The 21,608-nt window shown below is 49.6% G+C and overlaps 1 protein-coding gene across 1 annotated transcript; it reads right to left on the reverse strand.

The window, feature by feature from the left end:
* Positions 1-189: 189 nt before the first annotated feature.
* LOC149371775 (acetylcholinesterase-1-like) lies at positions 190-9,934 on the reverse strand. The gene is made up of 6 exons (XM_089581089.1): positions 9,669-9,934; positions 8,430-8,709; positions 5,772-5,989; positions 4,358-4,666; positions 1,824-2,031; positions 190-204 (listed from the first exon to the last, which is right to left on the reverse strand). The coding sequence occupies exons 1-6, from the start codon at positions 9,932-9,934 to the stop codon at positions 190-192; spliced, it is 1,296 nt and encodes a 431-aa protein (XP_089437215.1).
* Positions 9,935-21,608: the final 11,674 nt, after the last annotated feature.

Consider the following 21,608-nt stretch of genomic DNA (forward strand, 5'->3'; position numbering starts at 1 on the left):
AAAAAAACAGTGCGCCAAAAAAAATCTGACCAGGCTTTACTCCTATCTGCCCGACATCGCCTTTACTTCGCTCACAGTCAGCACTGCACAGAGTATTATCTTGGGCCAGGTTTAGAGTAAACCATATGCCTTATGTTTTATGGCATAATGTTCTCTTTATTTACTGATAATTGCGTTCTTGTTTTCTCTCTACGACTTGTAGTTCTGCAGCAGTCAAGTTCAAGATTCTTGAACATCAGTTTTAATTGTGAGGCAACTGTGAAATTTTGTAAGGTACTGTTATAGAAATACTGACGTAATGATCCCTTCTTACAATACAGTAGAGTCTTTATTCAGCATCTCAATGATATTTGCGGCACAAACATAACGACAGAAAAGGCTTGACTAAGACCGTACACCACTACAATGCAAATAAAGACAGCGCAAAAAGAAAAAAGAGACCGATCATAGTACGAATATTTCTGAAACTAAATGTGCTCTCACATGCTGCGGTATTAAGAACGTTTGAAATGAGAGCAAAACTTACACAAGTGCAAAATGTGCATACATCAGTAACTATACAAAACACGCAGTAATGAATTTATGATTCTAACTTGTATAAATATGCACAAGTTTAATCTAACAGCAACATGATTAAAACACATCGAGAGTAAACAAGTGACCAAAAGGAAATGCGTAAAAAGTTACAAAAGATAAGCAAAAAGAAAGTATATTTCAGAACTATACATATTTATTGTGCAGGCATTTCAATGAAATCGATTCTATATCTCTATTATCATCCTTTGAGAATTCATTTTATAATGTTAGCAGTTTAAATTGCAACTGCTTTCCGTAACCCGCTTGGCGTTTGTTCAATTTTCATTATTCTGGGTTTTTCCGATGCCTATAAAAATCGTTATTTTAAAGTTCCCCCATTGTAAAAACTGACATAGCAAACCAATGGGGAACGACGACGACAGAAAAAATGTAACCAGCAAGAAATGCAAGCCTTCCGATGGGATATCTGAGGATATATACCGATTTTTTATAGCGGAATCTTGCCATATGAAAAAATTGCGTTCATAAGCAACTCCCTTTTGAAAGATGCGTTTGCCAGTATTTCTGGGTATGGCAGTATAAATGTACGCAACTTGGCAGTGTATAACCTGAAAGTCTACCACAATACCTGAAATGAGCGATAACAGGAGCTTCATTCATCTAGATGCCGACGACGATTTGATCTTCGATGTGTACCACACATCTAGCAAATTTAAGCGTACAATATGTACAGTCTTTGTCAAAAGTTTGCCCAGGGGGTTCGCTTCTAAGCCTCGCAGTGGGACTCCTGTAACATTCGTGGTAGTCCTACCCATTGGAGGAGGCAGGACCAGAAATCTTCTTACCTTCAGCAAATTTGGAGCGCTGGAGATGCATTACGAACCAGGCAGTGTGCTTCAGAAGAAAATCCCCTTGGCTCCAAACTTTTGACAAAGGCTGTACGTTTAACTTCCGTTCTTCCCCTACATTATCCATGATGGTCAAAAATTGGTCAAAAATGGGTTCGAACCCCGGACCAGGACGAATTTTTCTTTAACTACGAAGTTTCTGAGAAAGCTGTATAGCTTTTCTTTTGTAGCCGTATGGCTGCGCTCAGGTGGATGTCAATGAGTAATTACTCCCTTATTATACGTGATGTATGTTTTCTTTCCTTCTCGTTTCAGAACAGTAACAGCGCTCCTGCTTGATTATGCATGATAACAATGCACTTTGTTGTTCTTCCCGCTACCGTACACTTGTCACCAGCACAATGAGTGTGCTCTATAGGGATGAAAAACAGCACTCACCTTATCTTTCCGGAGCAACTCTTGCGGAGGAAAAGGAAGGAGTCCGCTGAAGGAGGGGAAGAAGATGGGAGACGTAGCTGTCTTGGCGAACAGAGGCGCTTCCACCTTGCGCAGGCAATTAAGGTCCGGGTCAGGGCCCTTCAAGCAGTTCAGCCGCTTGGCCTGTTCAACTACGCGCTGGCGTCGAAATTCAGTGTTATCGGGATACCTGGAATGCGGTAGAAGTTATTTTTTTTTTCAATTTGCCTACCATTTCGTTGATTTTCAGGGGGGACACCACACTCTTAGGAAGAAAGCTAATAAACAGGGAGTAGCTGCTGCTACTACTGCCTTCTCTTCACTGTTAAACCTTTATACTACCTCATTACTACGTCCCCGGCAGTCGCATGCTTTAGGTGGTACCCGTTACTATACTGAATAGAAAATGTCCGATAGCATGCTTGACCGGAATTCGAGTATTGATAGCTGCAACACCCCGGACAACATTGCTGCCTGATGTCATATGTGTCGTTTTGCACAGATTGTAATGTTCAGCAACTAGTTTCTGTAAACCGGGCTACATCATGCGTAAAGCAGCAGCGTTTACTTGGGGGCCAGTTGGTTCATGTTTACAAGGCAGCGTTCTTTTCAGCGCGACACATAAAGAGGGCTAGGTAGGCGTTAACTCACAACTGTTTGTTCAGAAAGAACGCACGCACATGTATGCACTCATGAAGTCATTCGGCAAACGAAATTATTCACAGTCTTACACACATGTCGCCAAGAAATATTATTCTTTTTGCTTCGAGCAGACTGGAGTGTCGCTGATACACATATAAGTCTTTTTTTCTGATTAAAAAAAAACGCTTCCAGTAGTTAGCGTTCCACAGTGTAATGAAATCTGCCTATAATCATTATGTTCGTACGACCTGCAGAATGTATGTCAAAAGAAGAGGCGTGCTTTTTCCTTTGGCATACATTCTGAGCATTTCCTACCATTTTATTTTTCTGTAGACATTAAGGGCTGGTAAAGGAGTTACTATTAATACCTTCCAGAGGTGGTAAATATTACTGAAGGTAGCTCCAGTCACTACCTTCTAGAGGTAGTAAATGTACTACCTAGCATTCGCTACCTGCAGGCAGTAGGTATGTGAGAAGCAGTTGCTACATTCATCGTTAGTTACGGAGACTACCATTCTTTTTTTTTTTCAACAGTGTAGGCAGTTTGCCCTTGTCAAGGGCGAAGTGACAGCAGTAACCCTACTGCAGGCACCCAAACTTCACTGCCTCCAATAGTGCGCCAATTCCTAGTATTTGGGCCTATATTCAAGTTCCGTTCTTCGAAGCGGTCACGGATTGAATGAGGCTATAAAACCGAATATGCATAACATTCAACTGCAACACAAAGCGTCGTCGGATCAGCCATGAAGTACTGAGGTTCGGTTCGCTACCGAAACGCTCTCAATTCGGAGACAACTTCTTGCTGCGCTGCCCCAACCAGTGCAGACGGAGCTACAACGTTGATACTCTTGGTAGCACACTTGCAACAATCGCTCGCGGTTCTCCTTTCTCCAAGGATCGCGGTGTCAAAGCAGTCTGGATGCCACCGAAGTTGCGTAGCAGCTAAGCGAGAAGACATCGACCACGAGTTTCGTCCTGTTTGCTAATGAACAGTCGGGTTCATGATACTGCTTTAAGTCCGTGTAAACTGGCTTAAAATAGGTTATCTTTAGCTCGCAAGAGCCGGTCATGCAAGCTTTATATATCACGGGCGCAGACGCACCACTGCACTTATACTGCAACTGAGAGCCACAACCACTTCCGCTGGATCAGCCAGGCGCTGAGCGTTTTCAATTCCTTAATGGAATTGAATTTGTAATACAGGCCTAGACCACAAAACCACAGACCGCAAATCATAGGTGTCGGCTACTGCCCAGAGCCCATGTCACGTATTCATAATTTCTGTGCAGTGCAGTGCCGTCCCTGTTACTCATTCGAGGCAAATAATGCAAATACTTGAGTAATATGCGCTGTGGGATTAGTTGGTTCATTCTCAGAAATCTTTTTTTGCGCACACAAAGACGACACAATAAGACAAGGAAGACAGGACGGAGCGCAAACTGTAGAAGAAACGTATTCCAGTAATATGCGTTGTGGGGCTAGTTGGTTCATTCTCAGAAATCTTTTTTGCGCACACAAAGACGACTCAATAAGACAAGGGAGACAGGACGGAGAGCGAACTGTAGAAGAAAGGTATTCCAGTAATATGCGTTGTGGGGCTAGTTGGATCATTCTCAGAAATCTTTTTGCGCACACAAAGACGACACAATCAGACAAGGGAAACAGGACGGAGTATTGCGCTCCATCCCGTCTCCGTTGTCTTATTGTATCGTCTTTGTGTGCGCAAAAAAGATTTCCAAGAATGAGATTACGAATTCTGCAATTTATTCCCCACACAATATAATGGGCGGCGCTACTCAGTGGTATTTATAAATATGCGGAGACACAATCTGTCCTTGAGGTGCAATATTCGAGCGGTGGTCATATACGCGTACCTCGTGAAGGGGCTCCCGCTCATGAGAATAGCGCGGCGGGGCACCGCACGAGCTTCCGCGACACCCGCTGCCTCGCTGAAGAGCAGGTACCCGGCGGCCGTGGCGCCCGCGCCGTAGCCAACCAAAACCACGTTGGAGGCATTGCCCCCAAAGCCGGCGATGTTGTGGCGCGTCCACTCGAGGGCCAGCATCTGGTCACCGAGGCCCACGTTTCCAGGAGCCTCGTCGCTGCCGTCGCTCAGGAAGCCCAGGGCGCCCAGGCGATAGTTCGGCACTACCACCACCACGTCGCCGAGTGCAGACAGGTACCTATACGGAACAGGCACCACGGTGCACATGTGAGCACTGGTTGATGGGAGTTTCAGCTGCGCAGACTTTATGTGGGTCCTTGTTTGTGGCTAGTACCGAAGTCTCATGAAGAGGAGCGCTCGCGCCGCTTCACCCTAAACACGAAAGGAGTAAAAAAGGAGTAATTGTCTCGCACTTCATTTCATAAAAGGGAGTGCGCTAGAGGAGAGCTTACTCCCCTTTTATTCACATATAGGCGTATTCTTGTTTAGAGCGTAGAACCCGTAGGTGATCCGCGAGGTCCTAATCATGCAAGCACGTCCAAAAGAACGTGAGAGGGTACTAGAAGATCATCATCAGCAGCAGTATGACAGCCCCCATTGCAGGGCAAAGGCCTCTCCCAAGTCTCTTCAATTAACCCTGTCTTTTGCCAGCTGTGGCCACCCCCATCCCTGCAGGCTTCTTAATCTCATCCGCCCAGCTACCTTTCTGTCACCCCCTGCTACGCTTGCCTTCTCTTGGAATCCAGTCCGTTACTCTTAAGGACCAGTGGTTATCTTGCCATCGCATTACATGCCCTGCCCAAGCTCACTTCTTCCTCTTGATTCCAACTAGGATGTCAGTAACCTGCGTTTGTTCCCTCACCCACTCCGTCCGCTTCTGATCTCTTAACGTTACACCTATCATTTTCCTTTCCATTGCTCGCCGCGTTGTCCTTACTTAAGCTCAGGCATCTTTGTTAGCCTCCACGTTTCTGCCCCATAGGTGAGTACCGGTCAGATACAGCTGTTGTGTACTTTTGTCTTGAGGGATATCGGTAAGCTGCCATTCATGATCTGAGAGAACCTGCCAGTAATCGCGTTCCTAATTGAAACACGGGGCTAACGGAATTGTTCACAACTAGGATCTTTCAAAAGCTGTGACGCTTCACTACGTCGCATCTTTTCACGTAATAGGTGTTTCTATTTCCGACCGCACCGTCACCAAAAACAGCAGTTTTAGAGGGCACAAATCCACCGTTCGCAGTTGGCAATATATCAGAAAGAGGACGTCGCGACAGGTTATTGCGCCCCCTAGGAACGGAGTAACGAGCAAGTAACGTGAGTCGCCTGGCGGCGGAGCGCACCTCCCGTCGTACAGGGGCTGCCTGTTTCCCCCCGTCTGGAAGGAGCCATCGTGCAGAAATACCAGCACGGCCTTGTTGGCGCAGGAAGGCATGCGGCAGCCAAGCGACGTTGTCCATATGCTGAGGTGCAGGCAGTCTTCGGACATGGCCGCCAGCGAGTCGTCGGAGGTTCTTTGTACGCAAGCAGGCTTTGACTGCGTCCCGTCGATCACAAAGCCCTGCGACAAGCGTATAGGACTTTTAATAGAATGAGCGAACGGCAAGCGTTGTCCGTAATACGGCTACGGTGATTGTACGCCGTGAGGGCTGCCTGTGCGGGCGCTAGTGATATTCATCTTGCGGTCAGCTCTGAAAACAGCGGCGGGGTCTGCTGACCGCGCTCCCCGGCGTTGGAGCACGTTTGCCATCCACACTGCCGCCTTATCATGGCCACAGCAGGTTATGTTAGCGGTTTAGATTTCCCATTTGTGTTTTCCAATGAAAAGCGGCAGAGATAAAGCCACTATGCGAGAGTGGTCGCATTTTCACTTTCAATGTCGCTGCAGTATCAGGGGCCCAATGAATGTAAGCGCTAAGTATTTTCGGAAAGAGCTACTAATGCCCATGTAAAGTAAAGTATTCTTAAACAGCGGATGAATGCTGCATGCGCTGTGAAGCTCCAGCACGTCAAGACGGTGACAAAGACTACTTTTCCGTCGTCTAAGCGAGCAACCGTGCGCCATGGAGCGCTGGCTACGCATACCCACATGTCGCGCTGCTGATAGCAATTTAAAGCCTTGCTATTAAATTGCCACCCCAGTAAGGAAACCAGACATTTCGACAGAGTTCTGGCAAAACGGTCGAAGGCTAGATGAAATTATATTCTGTGGCACCACCGTAACCACCCGGCCAGTTATTGACGATTGAACAAAGCAGGCTGAGAGGAAAATGGTGGCCTCCTATGCAGTGTATTGGAGTGCAGCACCGAAAGAATCTGTCATGCTCGCTTTTGAGAGCAGTACGATATGGCGCCGGAGTTAAACAACAAAAAAAATGTAGCAACTGCACCAAATGGTTGATTTTGGCTTGAAACCTGTCATCAATTGTGATTTCGAAGCGCTGTCAACATGGTCGGAAGTTTGGTCGGTGTGTACGTTGGGCTCTTGATGTTTTATTTTTTCCATTAACAAAATGCTAGCTGGATATCTCGTTCTTTTCCGTTAAAAACTTAAAACTACTACCGTTTCTGAGGGGCTAACAAACGTGCACGTTGCCCTCCACTTTGGCTTGGCTGCTTTGGCCTTTAGCTCCTGAACGCATAACAAATCCTGATCTCACCGGCCTCATTCTGACGGAAGCGGAATGCAAAGGCGTTCTTTCACTGTGCAATGTCAGTGCAACCTCGGATAGTCGAACTTAATCCGGATCCTTCGAATACGGCGTCCTTCACGGTCCATTCGCAGTTTCGGAATGTTAAAGTGGTATATACCCCTCTTGCCCCACCACTACTAAACCACACAAAATTAACAACGACCAAAAAACAAACAAAACGAGATGACCCTGTTTTGACAGTATTGTAGGCCTCTACAACCAAAATTATAAGAAGCAAACAGGTACACGTATGAAGTGTCATGCTTCAGTACATCTAGATTTCGAGTTGCAGAGCTGCGTCAGACATCATTGAAGTTGAAGTTGGCAGGACTGTGTACAGGGAAGGTTGTGTAAGTGCAACCAAAAGAACATTTTCATGCTATAAAGATAAACTATCTTCTTGACAGAGCGCACAGGAACGGGTCACTAGCGCAACATGGCGCGGCACATCGCATGATAAGCGGAGGTAAACAGGCAGCATCGCATACCTTTTAAGCTGTCCATATCAGAGTACTGCACGCTTTGTAGATTTGCACAAATTTTAGCAGCGTAACGTATGTTCACGCGCAAAAAAAAAAAAAAACACGAAGGCAGAGTTAGACAGAAATTGATTAAATGGAATACAACATAAAAATATCGAATCAGCAAGCACTACTAACCAGCAGGAAATATGCATAAATCAACTGATCAATGACAACGAATCATACATACTTTATTACTCCGGTTGGACATTCCTCATACTCGCCATAACCTTCTCCTTCTACGTTAACACACCTTACGGTTACGCATTCCTCTGCTCTTGTCATACCGTCTTCCTTCCATGGTAACCACCCTCCGTGTAGCTCCCATGGCAATCATCCCCCGGTTACACCAACTATTATTACTATATTACTACTACTACTACTACTACACCGACGAGAAACCCGGAAACGGGCGCTTAACAGCTGACGATATATTGGCAGCTTTACAGACATTAACAGTGGACACCTAAATATATTGTATGCGTTGACAATGCAACAGCATTACAAACTGCTGATGTCTGTACAGCGTGTTTTGTGTCATTCATTCATGGTATGATACATCAAAACGTATACTTGTCACTTCCGGTCTGGCGATGTTACTTCCGGTCCTGGCAATTATGTGACCGACTACGATTTTTTTTTTCCCCCGATGAGCCTGCTAAACAATTGCACTAAACGCTGCTGAGGAACGGTGGCCACAATAATAAGTGAGGTTCACTTTTCTGCGATTTGCAGGAATCACCGTCGGTTAAAAGGCTGCACAAAGGCATTGGAAGTGGCATGGCACCTTGGTGGTGGTGGCGTTGTAGTGGATGAAGGTGTTCCTGAAGCGCAGCTTTGCAAGCGGAGGGTGTGCGTAGGGCACGCCCAGGAAGGCGTACACCTCTGTGTGGCCCAGCACCATCTGAGTCAGGCCTTGGACGTGCCCGAAATCGCCGCTCACGAACACTTGCGTCGACCGCCTGCTGAGCGCATTGCCCACGACCACGTTCAGGCTCAGGATGAGCACCGCGACGGCCAGAATGGTGGACAAGGCACACACTAGGTCGGCCACCGTGATGAAGCCTCTGCAAAACGAAGTGTATGTACGAATATTTACAATTCAGTTCACGGTAACTTCCTAAGTTAGAATTCACTCGTCTCAAGGGAGTCATTTTTTAAGACTGTGTTGATTACTCTTGATTGGGTTTCGGAGTGAGATTGGGGGAAGGGGGGACCAACCCCCCCCCCCCCCCCCCCCCCCCCCTAAGACATCTAGCAGATGGCACGGCGTAGTCGAACATAGCCTAGCTAAGCGCTGCTTAGCAGAGTGGTAGGCCTTAGTGAGCGCTCCATAAACGGAAGGTTGCGCGACAAGCAAGGGAGACGTTTGGCACGTTTATGCTTACTTTAGACTATTTTTCCTGTTTTTTTTTTACTCTGGTCTTTATTATGCAACCTGATCGGACACCGTCCTATCAAATGCGCACCCGTTGCGAATGGTGCAGCGGCGACATCATTATCATTAAAAGCTTGAAGTCGGAGTGATGTTAGTTCAATGCGTTTACGATAATTTACAAGAGCGGGGAAGATTACAACGAAGGGAGTAATAGCTCGTTAGCTGTGTAGCTTCGTTTTTAGCAGTACGACAGTGAACGGGTAGTTGCTGATGTACATACCCTGGCTTGAAATTAGCACACCCGTCTCTTCAGCAAATTTTTTTATCCCGTGACATCCAAAGCTCGGCACTATCGGCAGAGCCCCAGTATTTTTTCTTCGTCAAAAGCAACACTGATTTGAAGGATAGCCTGGACGAGTTACAAGAATTGAGATTTGTCACTGCGCCGTGCGTGGCACATCTGAAACCAAGGACAGCGAGTACTTTGCCAGGTATCAATTGACTTCCAAACTTTTGCTGGCAGTCTTTAAACATCAGACGCGATACTCGGCGTACCAACATTTGACTGGCGACAGCAAAATATGCTCCGAGCCTGCGAAACTCTAAGTTCTTCATTCTACCAGCCTCGCGTCACTGCGCACTTCTCACCTGGGATGCACGTGTGCCGCTACGTTAGAGTACATGCTCCAGAAGCTGAGCGCCTGAGCCGAGCGCATGTGGGTGGTCTTGGCAACGACGGACTTGGTCGAGTCTGGAGTCTTGTCGCGGGTGTGCTCCGTGACCGCCGCCCTGGCGTCCTGGCTCCCTGCTCGCGCATGCCGGCGCTTTTCGGTCCGGCGGGATATCGCCCGGGAGCGCTGATCGCGGTGTTTATCGCGGTGTCTGTCGCGGCTGAGCCCAAAAGTGTCAGCCATGGCCGCCAGTGTGCTTCTTCTACTTCACCTTCCGTTACCCAGTGACGAATGCAGCTGTTGTATATGTGGATTTGGTTTCGGTTTCAGTTTAGTCGATGTCTTGTGTCTTCTTCGAAGATGTGTACTTTGTAATTGGCGATTAAGTGTCATGTGGCTTAAAGTTATAGCTAACGGTGTCCTCGTCAATTAAGTACGGTTCACCGTACCACTAAACCAGTGAACCTGCTCTCTGTTCTTCGGGGCTTCGCCCCCACCTCACTGGCGACGATGGGTCGTTAGGGCCTACGTTCACGGCCACATCGTCATGGTTCCCGAGTCTTACAGTTAGGTCGCACGACACACGTCGTAGCAAATAATATCTGTTAGGTTTGCATTCCCTTGTTTCATCATTTGAAGCTTCGTCGGCACAACTTCTGCAGCACACGTGGGTTCACGTGTCTTTATTATCCGAGACCAAGCGACAGCCGCCAGCAGGGAGTTGTAGAATAAGTAACCGCAAAGATGTTCCATCTCAAGTGACTGCCTCGTCTGCATTCATTATTTCGAAGTGACTGTCTTTGGCGACGCTTTTTATGCGAAGCATATTAACGTAGGTTTCAGGCCTTCGCGCGATGCCCGGCGGTGGCCACCATTGACCTTCAAGTGACCTTCAAGTAGGTCACGTGACATGACGTCACGTGATGACGTCACACCGGCTGCAGATGGGGCCTCATATCGCGCCGTCGGTCGCCTCCCGGCGGTGGCCACCATTGACCTTGAAGTGAGATCACATGATGTGACGTCACGTGATGACGTCACACCGGCTGCAGATGGGGCCTCATATCGCGCCGTCGGACGTCGCCCGGCGGAGGCCTCCACGCATGCCTCCACGCTTCGGTTCGCGCCGTCGCGCGCGACGCGGCGGCGGCGCCACCATCGCTGCATCACGTGATATGTGATGTCACGCCAGGGATGAGGCGGCACGCGCCCGCCGTCGCGTCAGTCTCTGTGCCCGCAACCGCGCCAGCGCCTTTGCGCCGGGCGTGTATGCGGTCAAGATGCCTCCAAACGCTAAGGACATGCTTCGCATCCACTGGGCTTAACCTTGATAAGCCTCCAATTTTAGTTCATTGTAGTGTTTGAGAGCTGAGCTCTTTGGCGCCCGTTTCGCGGCGTCGCCGTCGCCGTTGCCCGTTCGGCGTTCATTGTGTTCATTGGCGTTGGCGTTAACGCTTTACACTCCGATCGTTTTAAGGGAAGGAAGTGCGCAAACTGGCTCCCTGGGTCAGTGGACGCCTGAATCGCGCGGTTGTGTTGTTGATGCGGCCGTATGAGCCGTTGCCTAGCAACCGTCGCGGTGGACACGCGAACCGCACCGTACAGAAAGGGAGGAAGTGGGAGTGAATGAAGAAATACAAAGAGGGGCCATAGTGAAGAAAATGAAAATTGCATTTGAGGAAAGGAAATAACGCAGTAACTGTCTCGCATATCTCGGTGGACACCCGTCATCCGTTTGTAGAGGAAGGAAGGAACTGGCAGTGAAAGAATAAACAGAAAGAGGGGCAGTAATGAAAAAAGAAATGAATTTGAGGAAATGAAATTACGGAGGAGATTGCGCTGCTCGGAGGAGAGGCCACAGGTGGCACGATTCCAGCGCACGGAAAGACACCGTGAAGAACGAGAAGAAGAAAGGACGAGCGGTATGTACTCAAAATCCCCACCTCCCCCCTTCCCCTACCCCTTCCAGAGAGGCATGGGAGACTGCCCTCCTCAACCGCTCCTCGCTTGAGTCCCAAGGGGCTCTAGTGAAACGGGCGAGAGACGGGGCCTCGTCATGCGGTGTCCCGGACTAGGGACGCCGACCATGTAGCGGGGCCACTCTGTGGCTCCCAAACTCTTTTTCACAATATAAAAGTTTGGGAGTGGCTATTCTCCCGGCAGCCGTGAGAATTCCTCTCCTACAATTCTCACGGCACTCGCCTCTGATTGGCTGTACACGGTCACATGATAACTGCCGGTTGAATAAGATTTTGTTATTCTCCCGGCAACCGTGAAAATTTCGGCAACGCAATTTTTACGGCTGTGCGTGATCAAATGATAATTTAAGAAGTTTGTTGCTCTCTCCCGGCAGCCGTGAACCCTGAACATCTTTTCCTACCTTTTTTATTATTTTAATAAAACTACTACCACCGGTTGAGCGTTCCTAGACTTCTGCGGGCAGGCGCCTCTAATTATCATTCATGGTTTCAGCGTTTCAGTAGTTAATGTGGTTGGAGGAGCAATTGCAGCGTTGGTGCAGAAGTCGACTCCGTCAGCGGAACGCTGCGGTCTTTTCACCTCTCGGTCCAGCCATACATGTTGCCTCACGTACTTTTCTTTTTTTTTTTACGTAAGTGCTAAAAGATAGTATTATTATTATTAGCACTTTCAGGCGTTGCGCGAAGTTTTCATCTAACCAAGAACCTGAAGAACGCGTTTCAGCGGCCTTGGGCGCATCGTGCTGCAAATTATCGTCACACGCGGTAGTGCTTCCCGTTTACTATTTATAGGTCGACTGTTTAGTACTCGGTTCACAGAAAAAAACAATGACCTTGAGTAATTACGTGATATCCTGACAGAGGTCCTGACCCGGCAGCCGTGAGAATTGTGTTTGCGAATTTCTCACGGCACTCGCTTCTCATTGGCTGTGCATTGTCATGTGACCACTGCCCGGCAGCCGTGAGAATTGTGTTTGCGAATTTCTCACGGCACTCGCTTCTCATTGGCTGTGAATTGTCACGTGACCACTGCCCGGCAGCCGTGAGAATTGTGTTTGCGAATTTCTCACGGCACTCGCTTCTCATTGGCTGTGCATTGTCACGTGAAAGATGTAAAACAAAGAACCATTGTGAAAGAGCTTTTCCCATCATCTGCACTGCACATATGTGCATTTCACACATTGCAGGCCTTTCGCAGGGAAGTGAGCGTGCAGAAATTAGGCATTACGAGAGGAGAGCAGGAAACAGCTCTGGATATCCTACAACGCATGGTGTATGCAAAAATGAAGAGGCTTATGAGGAGCTTTATGCCACGCTGCGGACATCAACAGCAACTCCAGTAGTGGAGTACTTTGACACCAACTGGCACTCCATTCATGCAGAATGGGTAATGGGTATGAAATGGGAGTCCGGGAACTTCTTCAATTCAACAAATAACCGAGCTGAAAGCATGAATGCAAAGCTGAAGCAACTTGTTGAACGTTTCAGCTCTCTTGAGATGTTTGTTGAAAAGTTCTTTTCAATCATCTATGCTCAACGAAATAAAAAAAAAACGCATAAAGCAGCTGTTATGCTACAAAAGAGAATAGTTGTGCCAAATGAAGACGAGGCCAGTGAACTGTATTCAAGGTTGTTAACACCGTACGCCTATGATCGCGTTCAAGCGGAATTTTCTGCATCTATCGCCGTAAAGAAGAGTACTGATGCACTGGCTGAGGCAAGTAAATTCGTGCTACGGTGGAGCACTGCACATGCCCTTTCAGGAAAGCTATGTTGCTACCTTGTCGCCATATTTTTGCCCTCCGAGAGTCTGCAGGTCGTTTAAAATATGACAGAAACCTATGTGCTTAACGGTGGTGTTTAGATCAGTACGTGGAAGGTTGTGGCATGACAGCCACTGATGATTATGGTGGACAGCCAGTGCAGGTGAGCACTCGGAAAAATAAAAAAATTCTTTCTGCGCACCAGAAATTTAGAAAGGCAGCAGCCATTGCATCTAAGCAGGCAGACCGTGCATCAGAGGGCTCAACAGCAACATTCACAAGGAGGCTAAAAGTTCTAGAAACCATTCTGGAATGTTGGAATGCTGGGAATGAAGTTACCGTAAATGAGGTAGTACAGCCGGAACAGTGCAATCAGCAGGAGTTCTTCGATAATTGTGAAGAAAGTATTCAGCCTGAACAATTGCAACAGGAAAATGTTGAGACGCCGATTGCACTGGGCACTAACACCAGGCCAGATATGAGCAGCGCGCATCTCTCGCATGAAAATGGTTCACTAGGCAGCTCTGACACTCCTGAGGTTGCCTGTCAAGGTCAGGAGGGAATTGTTGGAAATTCCAATTCATTGTGTACAAGTGCTCAAGCAGAAACGAGGGACACACATTTGTCACGTGAAGAGGTCCTACACGGCACAGCTGACACTGCTGCGTCTTCTGGCTGCCAAGGTAAAACCGTCCAGGATGCTGACACACTGGATATGATTAAAGTGCCAGCTCCAATGAGAAAGTGTGGTCGGCCAAAAGGGCAAGTTTTGACCGTCATTGGCTTGCCAAAAAAACGAAAAAGGACTGACAGGCCTTATGGACAGCTTACTGTGAGGGAGAAAAAACTGAAAGTGTTGATGTGGCTAACAGGGGCAGGCAATGCAGCTGATGCTATGAAAGGGAAGCTTCTCGATGAAGACTCGGTCGAGCAAAGGCTTGAATATATCCATAGTGGTATTCGCAACGACTGTGTGGACATCAAATTTGTGCGGCGTTACTTTACCGAAGATGGATGGCAAGCTGTGGAGATGGTTGTAAAAATCAAAAAAGAGCAAGAGTGGAAGTGTAGTGAGTGCAGCACAAATTTAGAAGATGAAGACTCAGTAAGCTGTGACTGGTGCCTGGCTTGGAGTCACCTGCCCTGTGTTGGACTAAACAGCCAACGAAAGACCAAGTTATGGAAATGTACAGACTGTAGCAGCACAGCGACAAATCAGTAATTGTCCTTGTGTTTGCAATTGGAAATTGTGTGAATAAACTGAAAAAACTGCCCTCATCATTGTAATGCTCCCTTGTAATGTCAATACTTTGAGTGGCTGACTCGCTTCTCTTGGTCGTCAAAATACTTCTTTTCTACGCAGGCTGCCTAAACAAGGCACACAGCGACGTAATTTACTTGGAATAAAATTCTGTGCCATCGAGGATGTTTGTTTCACTGGAGTGTCGGTACCTCCGTCAGGATATCACGTAATTACTCAAGGTCATTGTTTTTTTCTGTGAACCGAGTACTAAACAGTCGACCTATAAATAGTAAACGGGAAGCACTACCGCGTGTGACGATAATTTGCAGCGCGATGCGCCCAAGGCCGCTGAAACGCGTTCTTCAGGTTCTTGGTTAGATGAAAACTTCGCGCAACGCCTAAAAGTGCTAGTAATAATAATACAATTTATTAGCACTTACGGAGCAAAAAGAAAAGTACGTGAGGCAACATGTATGGCTGGACCGAGAGGTGAAAAGCCCGCAGCGTTCCGCTGACGGGGCCGACTTCTGCACCAGCACCTGTTGTTTGCCGTGTTGAGACGCTGATGCCCGGGCGCCGGCAGCGCCATTTGTCTTGAGCGCAGGGAAGTGGCCAGCGTCCCTGCCGCTGGGCGGTGGCGGTGGGGGCGTAGTCTTGTTCCCGGGCGGTGTATTCACCGAGGATGATGATGATGACGTTTTGTTGTCGATGCCGTCAGCCTCACGCGGCGTTCCGCCACCGGCACCTGAATTGGGATGACTGGGCTGCCGGCCAGGTCGCTGTTTTCCAGGGAACTCGGAGCGCCTAGCCTTGCGGCCGGGCACCTTGAGCTGCCTGAATTTCCCCGTGCAGTCCCGGGAGTTGGTGGCGTGGGCTTGCCCACAGACTGCACAGGACGGAGTGCACTCATGCGGTGTCTCCACCCCGTCGACGGTCGACACCGCACTGCCACAAAGGCCACACTTTTGATCCGGGCAGGGGCATGTGTCCGCTCGGTGTCCCACGGTACCGCACCGCACGCAGGCCGGGATCGTTTTCTTATAGGCACGCACAAGGGCCCACAATCAGCAGGGGATCGCGGCCCGCTACTCTTAGCGCGCGGCTAAAGAGGTCCGCAAAAGTCACTCGCTTGAGTTTGGGAGCGCAGTACACGTTGAGTATATGCAACGGCGGGTCCCTGCGGCGGAGTGGTAGGATAGTCACCATTACATAGGAATACTCGAGCTTGAGGTCGAGATCCACTAGGTTGGCTGTGTAGTCTTTGTGAACGAGAAGACAAGACGCGGGGTCCTGTTGGAACGTCGTGTAATTTGAAATTGTGGCGCCCAGGCCTGGCTCTTGGAGGGCAACCACGGCTGGTAAGGACCCGAAACATTCAAGGTAGAGGCGGAAATTGGCCCGCTTAGTGCGGTCCTTAAAGCCTCTACAGTTCCACTGTGTTATTGAAGTTGACATGGCCGAATTGGAGATGGCGGAACTCCTTTGATTAAGGTGTCTCGCCATGATTTAAAATTCTTGGGGGGGAGGAGGAGGGATTGGCTGCCTCAGAGCCAGCTACTTGCGCCATCAAGGGGGTGATGATGGAAGGAGCGGGGCAGCTGTCCTCATTGTCCGAATCAATAATCAGACGGTTGAATTTTGAAGGACGGGATACGTCCATAATGGGCCCCGTCCGACGGAGGAGGCGGGGGTTGTCCAAGATGTGTTTTGATACTACCGCGGGGACGGCAGATTTGACCTTGGTCAAGATTTGGTCCATGGCGGTCTCGATCATAGATCGTAATTTAGAGGTTAAGCGCTCCTCCATCGCGGAGATGGCTGTCACGAGGGCAGGCGAGATCTCCGCGTCGCTTTCACACGAACCCCGTCCACCCAACACGGCTAGGAAACTCCGTGACACGGGATACGTGCCCGGACTTAACCTTCACTCGCAACATACAACACGCAGATTGGCTCAACACCGAGGAGACCCTCGGTAGCGACCACTGCATCATTAACACTACACTACGCACACGCCCTCTCAAGCGTCCTAGAACACAAGCCCGTATCCCAGATTGGACGAAATTCAGGCAAAATTTTAACTCACTTGATAATACACCCATTTCCGCGCAAGGCTACACAGCATGGTCCCAACAGCTGCTGGCACACCTTTCCTCGCACGAAACACACATCCAGCTCTCAGAGGCGGTCACGGACGTGGATAACCACCTTCTACACCTCTGGGAAGCCCGTCGCAGCCTCGTCCGCCGTTGGCGACGCCAGAAACACAATAGAAAGCTTAAAGCTCGAATTGCCGAGCTTACCCAGAAAGCGGCAGAGTACGCGGCCCAACTCGCCGACTCCAACTGGGTAGATAGATGCAACACGGCCGCGCGACAAATGTCCAGCCGAAACACGTGGCGTCTCTTTCGAGCCCTAATCGACCCAACCCAAACACGAACCGAAACACAAAAACATTTGCAGCGAGCCATGCACGCTTTTCCTGGCAACACGACTCAACTGGCACAGAAACTTCGGTACCAGTATCTGTGTACAGCCCAAGACCCCTGTGGATCTGCGTACTCTTATGCAGGCAGAGAGAACACGGAGCTGGATCAACCTTTCCAGCTCCATGATCTGCGGGCGGCTCTCGCCAAAATGAAACGGGGCACTGCGCCAGGACGGGATAAGGTCACCGTCAAGCTTTTGACGAACCTGCCCGACTTGGCATACCAGTCCCTCCTGGAATACGTCAATGCGATTTGGCGCGGGGACACCCCCCTGCCAATCGAATGGAAAACGGCTTTGGTCACTTTTATTCCTAAAGCTGGCAAACCAATTGACACAGATAACCTCCGCCCCATCTCTCTCACCTCATGTGTGGGCAAACTAATGGAGACGATGGTGCGGGATCGGTTATCTACATATCTTGAATACAAACATGTCTTTGCGAGCACCATGTTCGGATTCCGCCCACACAGATCCGCACAGGATGTCCTCCTGCAACTCAATCGGGAAGTCCTTGACCCCCTCGAATGCCCCCATAATGACCGGGTCGTACTCGCCTTGGATCTTAAAGGGGCATTTGACAATGTAACACATGAGGTCATACTCACTAACCTAAGTCACACCGACTGTGGCCTCAACACATTCCGATACATAAGCCGATTTTTAATGGATCGTCAATCCTACATTCGAATTCAAGATAGAGACCATGGTCCTTACCTACTCGGCACGCGGGGAACCCCTCAAGGCGCGGTACTTTCCCCGCTGCTCTTCAATCTGGCCATGATGCACCTGCCGGCCCAGCTGAGTGGTGTCGCCGGCGTGCAGCACGCCCTGTACGCCGATGACATCACTCTGTGGGCCACGCAGGGCAGCACAGGGGATATTGAAACCAGCCTGCAAACAGCGGCGACGATAGTAGACCGCTACGCCCGCCGCTGCGGTCTTCAATGTTCCCCTCAAAAATCGGAATTTGTGCACCTCCGCCCCTCACAGAAGTGCACAACTAAAATATCTCTTTCTCTCGAGAGTGGTCCCATACGCGAAAGTGATGAGATACGGGTACTCGGACTCTACATCCACAAACACAGGCGGCCAGACACTACATTGGCCAAACTCCGTAAGGTGGGGGACCAGGTGGGCCGCATGGTCCGCCGGGTTTCCAACAAAGGCGGAGTGTTACGAAGTAAGGATGCCTTGCGGCTGGCAAACGCCTTCGTAACTAGTCGAATTCTCTATTCGACTCCTTATCTCCACCTACGGAAACAAGAGGAGGATGCCCTTGAGGTCATCCTTCGCAAAATTGTTAAACGTGCCCTTGACCTCCCCATCACTACTTCGAACAACCGGCTTATGGCCCTTGGGGTGGTGAATACTTTCCGGGAGCTCCGGGAGGCGCACCTTACAAACCAGTACACGCGTTTATCGCTAACGGAGTCGGGTTGCCGCCTTCTTGCTCGACTCCATATACAACACACCCCTCCAATGGAAGACAGGTTTCGCATCCCGGAACTGTGGAGACGTGCCCTCCACGTGCGGCCTCTTCCAGCAAACATGTCACATGAAGACCATAATGGTCGGCGCCTGGTACGAGCGGAAGCGCTAGCCCGATATTATGGCAACAAAACAGGTGTATACTACGTGGACGCCTCCGGCCCTCACCACGGGGGATGGTACACGGCCGCGGTAGTTCACAACAGCAACACAGTTAACGGCCTCACTTTCAGAGCCCGCAGTGCAACACAAGCAGAAGAGGTCGCGATTGCTCTCGCGGCCTCACATTCCAATTCAAAATACATAATTACCGACTCGCGAGGGGCCTGTCGGAACGTCGAACAAGGCAGCACTCCCTTCCTAGCCTATCGAATATACCAAAATTGCATACGGGATACGGACCCCGCACACCGTCACCTCATATGGGCCCCTGCTCATCAGGGGTTGGCAGGAAACGAGGCAGCAGACGCAGCCGCCCGCGCGCTCTCTCACCGGGCTGTTTTCTCCTCCCCACCTGATCAGGAACCCGATTTTAATCCGGTTTATACGTTCAAAAATATCGCAACCTACTTTCAAGATAACCATCGCCTTTACCCTAGCCCATGTAAAGGCCCCAAGAAGGCGGATGAGCGGCTTCTTCTCCGCCTCTTCACCAATACATTGCTGTGCCCGGCAGCACTAAAACATTTTGACCCCTCCTTTAGCGGCAACTGCCCGCACTGTGGTGCGGTGTCTTCGGACACCTATCACATGGTGTGGGCCTGCCCCTCCAACCCGGCCATTCCCCCTATCCCCAACCCAACCCGGGAGGACTGGGAGGCGACCCTGCTCGGCTGCCACGACTTACAGGCCCAACAAGCCTTAGTCGGGCGCGCCCGGGCGGCGGCTACCGCCACTGGGGTCCCAAACTAGGGACCTCCACCTAGTGTTTGTAAGGATCGGTCCTTTACGGGCCGATCCAAACACCTCCTGTTCTGAATAAATGTTTTCACCACCACCACCACCACCAGCACTGCAATTGCTCCTCCAACCACATAAACTACTGGAACGGTGAAACCATGAATGATAATTAGAGGCGCCTGCCTGCAGAAGTCTAGGAACGCTCAACCGGTGGTAGTAGTTTTATTAAAATAATAAAAAAGGTAGGCAAAGATGTTCAGGGTTCACGGCTGCCGGGAGAGAGCAACAAAATCTTAAATTATCATTTGATCACGCACAGCCGTAAAAATTGCGTTGCCGAAATTTTCACGGCTGCCGGGAGAATAACAAAATCTTATTCAACCGGCAGTTATCATGTGACCGTGTACAGCCAATCAGAGGCGAGTGCCGTGAGAATTGTGGGAGCGGAATTCTCACGGCTGCCGGGAGAATAGCCACTCCCTAAAAGTTTTCACCACCACCACCGCGAGCATGGACGGACACAGCGAGCATGAGCCACTACAGGCTTTCGCCTCAATAACAGATCCGTTATGCTTATATTTCCAAAAATTCTGCACGAAAGACTGGTCCTGCAGGCGAGACTTGCCATTTGACGTGAGACCCTCCTTCGAGCATCGTCAGCAACTTGCTGTAGAGGACGGTTTATTCTTGCAGCCCGTGTGGTGGTGCCAATCGCGTTGTTGTTGCCCTCTGTTGGAGTGGAACATACCAACCGTGGGGGCGTGCTGGAAAGAAACTTTGCACTTTCTGCACGAACGACACTTCCGCAGCTAACTCTAATGACTCCTTCTGGTGGCCATCAGTGGCCAAAGGCGTCACAACCACCGTGAAACACTGACAAGAATGCATCAAGATGTCGAGCAACCGCTACATGCCCCTTCGACAAACTGAATTTCCTTCTAAACCATGGCAGCGCGTTGCAGTATCTTGGCGCTCAGACCAATGGCCAAGCAATTGGACAGGCCAAGGTCATGTGAAGGTCAAGCCGGGGACGTCAAGGTCACGTCAAGGTAAAGCAAAATTTGGTCACGTGATCGACTTTGGGCTCGCCGAGGAGAACTCGGCGTTTACGTGATAGGGCGTGACGCCAAGCCATCTTTAACCGAGCACTGACGGAAGGAGCTCCGGCGCGCCTAGGAATAAGTGGCATGCGGCGTCCATGTGCTAGGCCGTGACGTCACGGCTTCCTAAACCGAGTACATAACGGAAGTAGAACCGGCGTGCCCGGCACGAAATGCACATGTGGTGTTCATGTGCTAGACCGTGATGTCACGGTCTGCAGCAGCGGCGCGCCCTCGCACGAAGTCCACATGTGGTGTTCACGTGCAAGGCCGTGACGTCACGCGTTCAGGCGAGCATAAAAAATTAACGGTGTTTTAGTATTGATTAAACCGAGTGAGAAGCGGTAGCTTCACGATGTTTTAGCCTGTAAAATACTAAATAAACGCTCAACGAACAGCATAACATGACTTTGCCAGGCTAAACCACCGTGAAGCTACCGCTTCTCTCTCGGTTTAACCAAAGCTGAAGCACAGTTAATCTTTTATCGTTAAATCACCAGAGTGCAGTCAGCTAAGGTAAGCAGATGACAAGCAAGCATTCCGGGAGTGACATGAAGTCTTGTCCCAAGCCACCTCGCCAAGAGTAGTTCAGAGGGGCTCCAGCCTTTTTTCAACTACACGGCGTGCAGCAACTTCCCAGCCCTCTGGAATGGGATAAAGTCTGTATTATGGACCAGAAGCGGAAAGAGAACTTGCAAACGCCACAAGCGAGCCTAGGTCTTACACTGCTGACAGCTACGTGCGAGCGCAATCGGACTCATATTGTACATTTTCTCAGGCCTGAGGGAGAGAAGGGACATAAACGAGGCACTCCGGACACGGACGATTCCAGTTCATCTAGGATATTCGCACACAGCCTTCGCAGAGAACACCAAGAGTGAACGTTGCATCACACTGCCCAAGAGACGTTCTCTTGTCTCTCAGAGGAGACGATGCAGTCAGTAGCCACTGCAT

Source organism: Amblyomma mixtum, chromosome 1 (assembly GCF_055824585.1).
Source record: "Amblyomma mixtum isolate Tamu chromosome 1, ASM5582458v1, whole genome shotgun sequence".
NCBI classification, from domain to species: Eukaryota; Metazoa; Arthropoda; class Arachnida; order Ixodida; family Ixodidae; genus Amblyomma; species Amblyomma mixtum.

Bases quoted from the DNA above. Each gene is read 5' to 3' on its own strand.
- LOC149371775 (XM_089581089.1), bottom strand. From the start codon at position 9,934: ATGGCTGACACTTTTGGGCTCAGCCGCGACAGACACCGCGATAAACAC. The intron at 5,990-8,429 runs GTGCCATGCCAC...CGCTTGTCGCAG, and splicing joins ACAACGCCACCACCACCAAG to GGCTTTGTGATCGACGGGAC. The intron at 4,667-5,771 runs GTGCGCTCCGCC...TGTTCCGTATAG, and splicing joins CAGCCCCTGTACGACGGGAG to GTACCTGTCTGCACTCGGCG.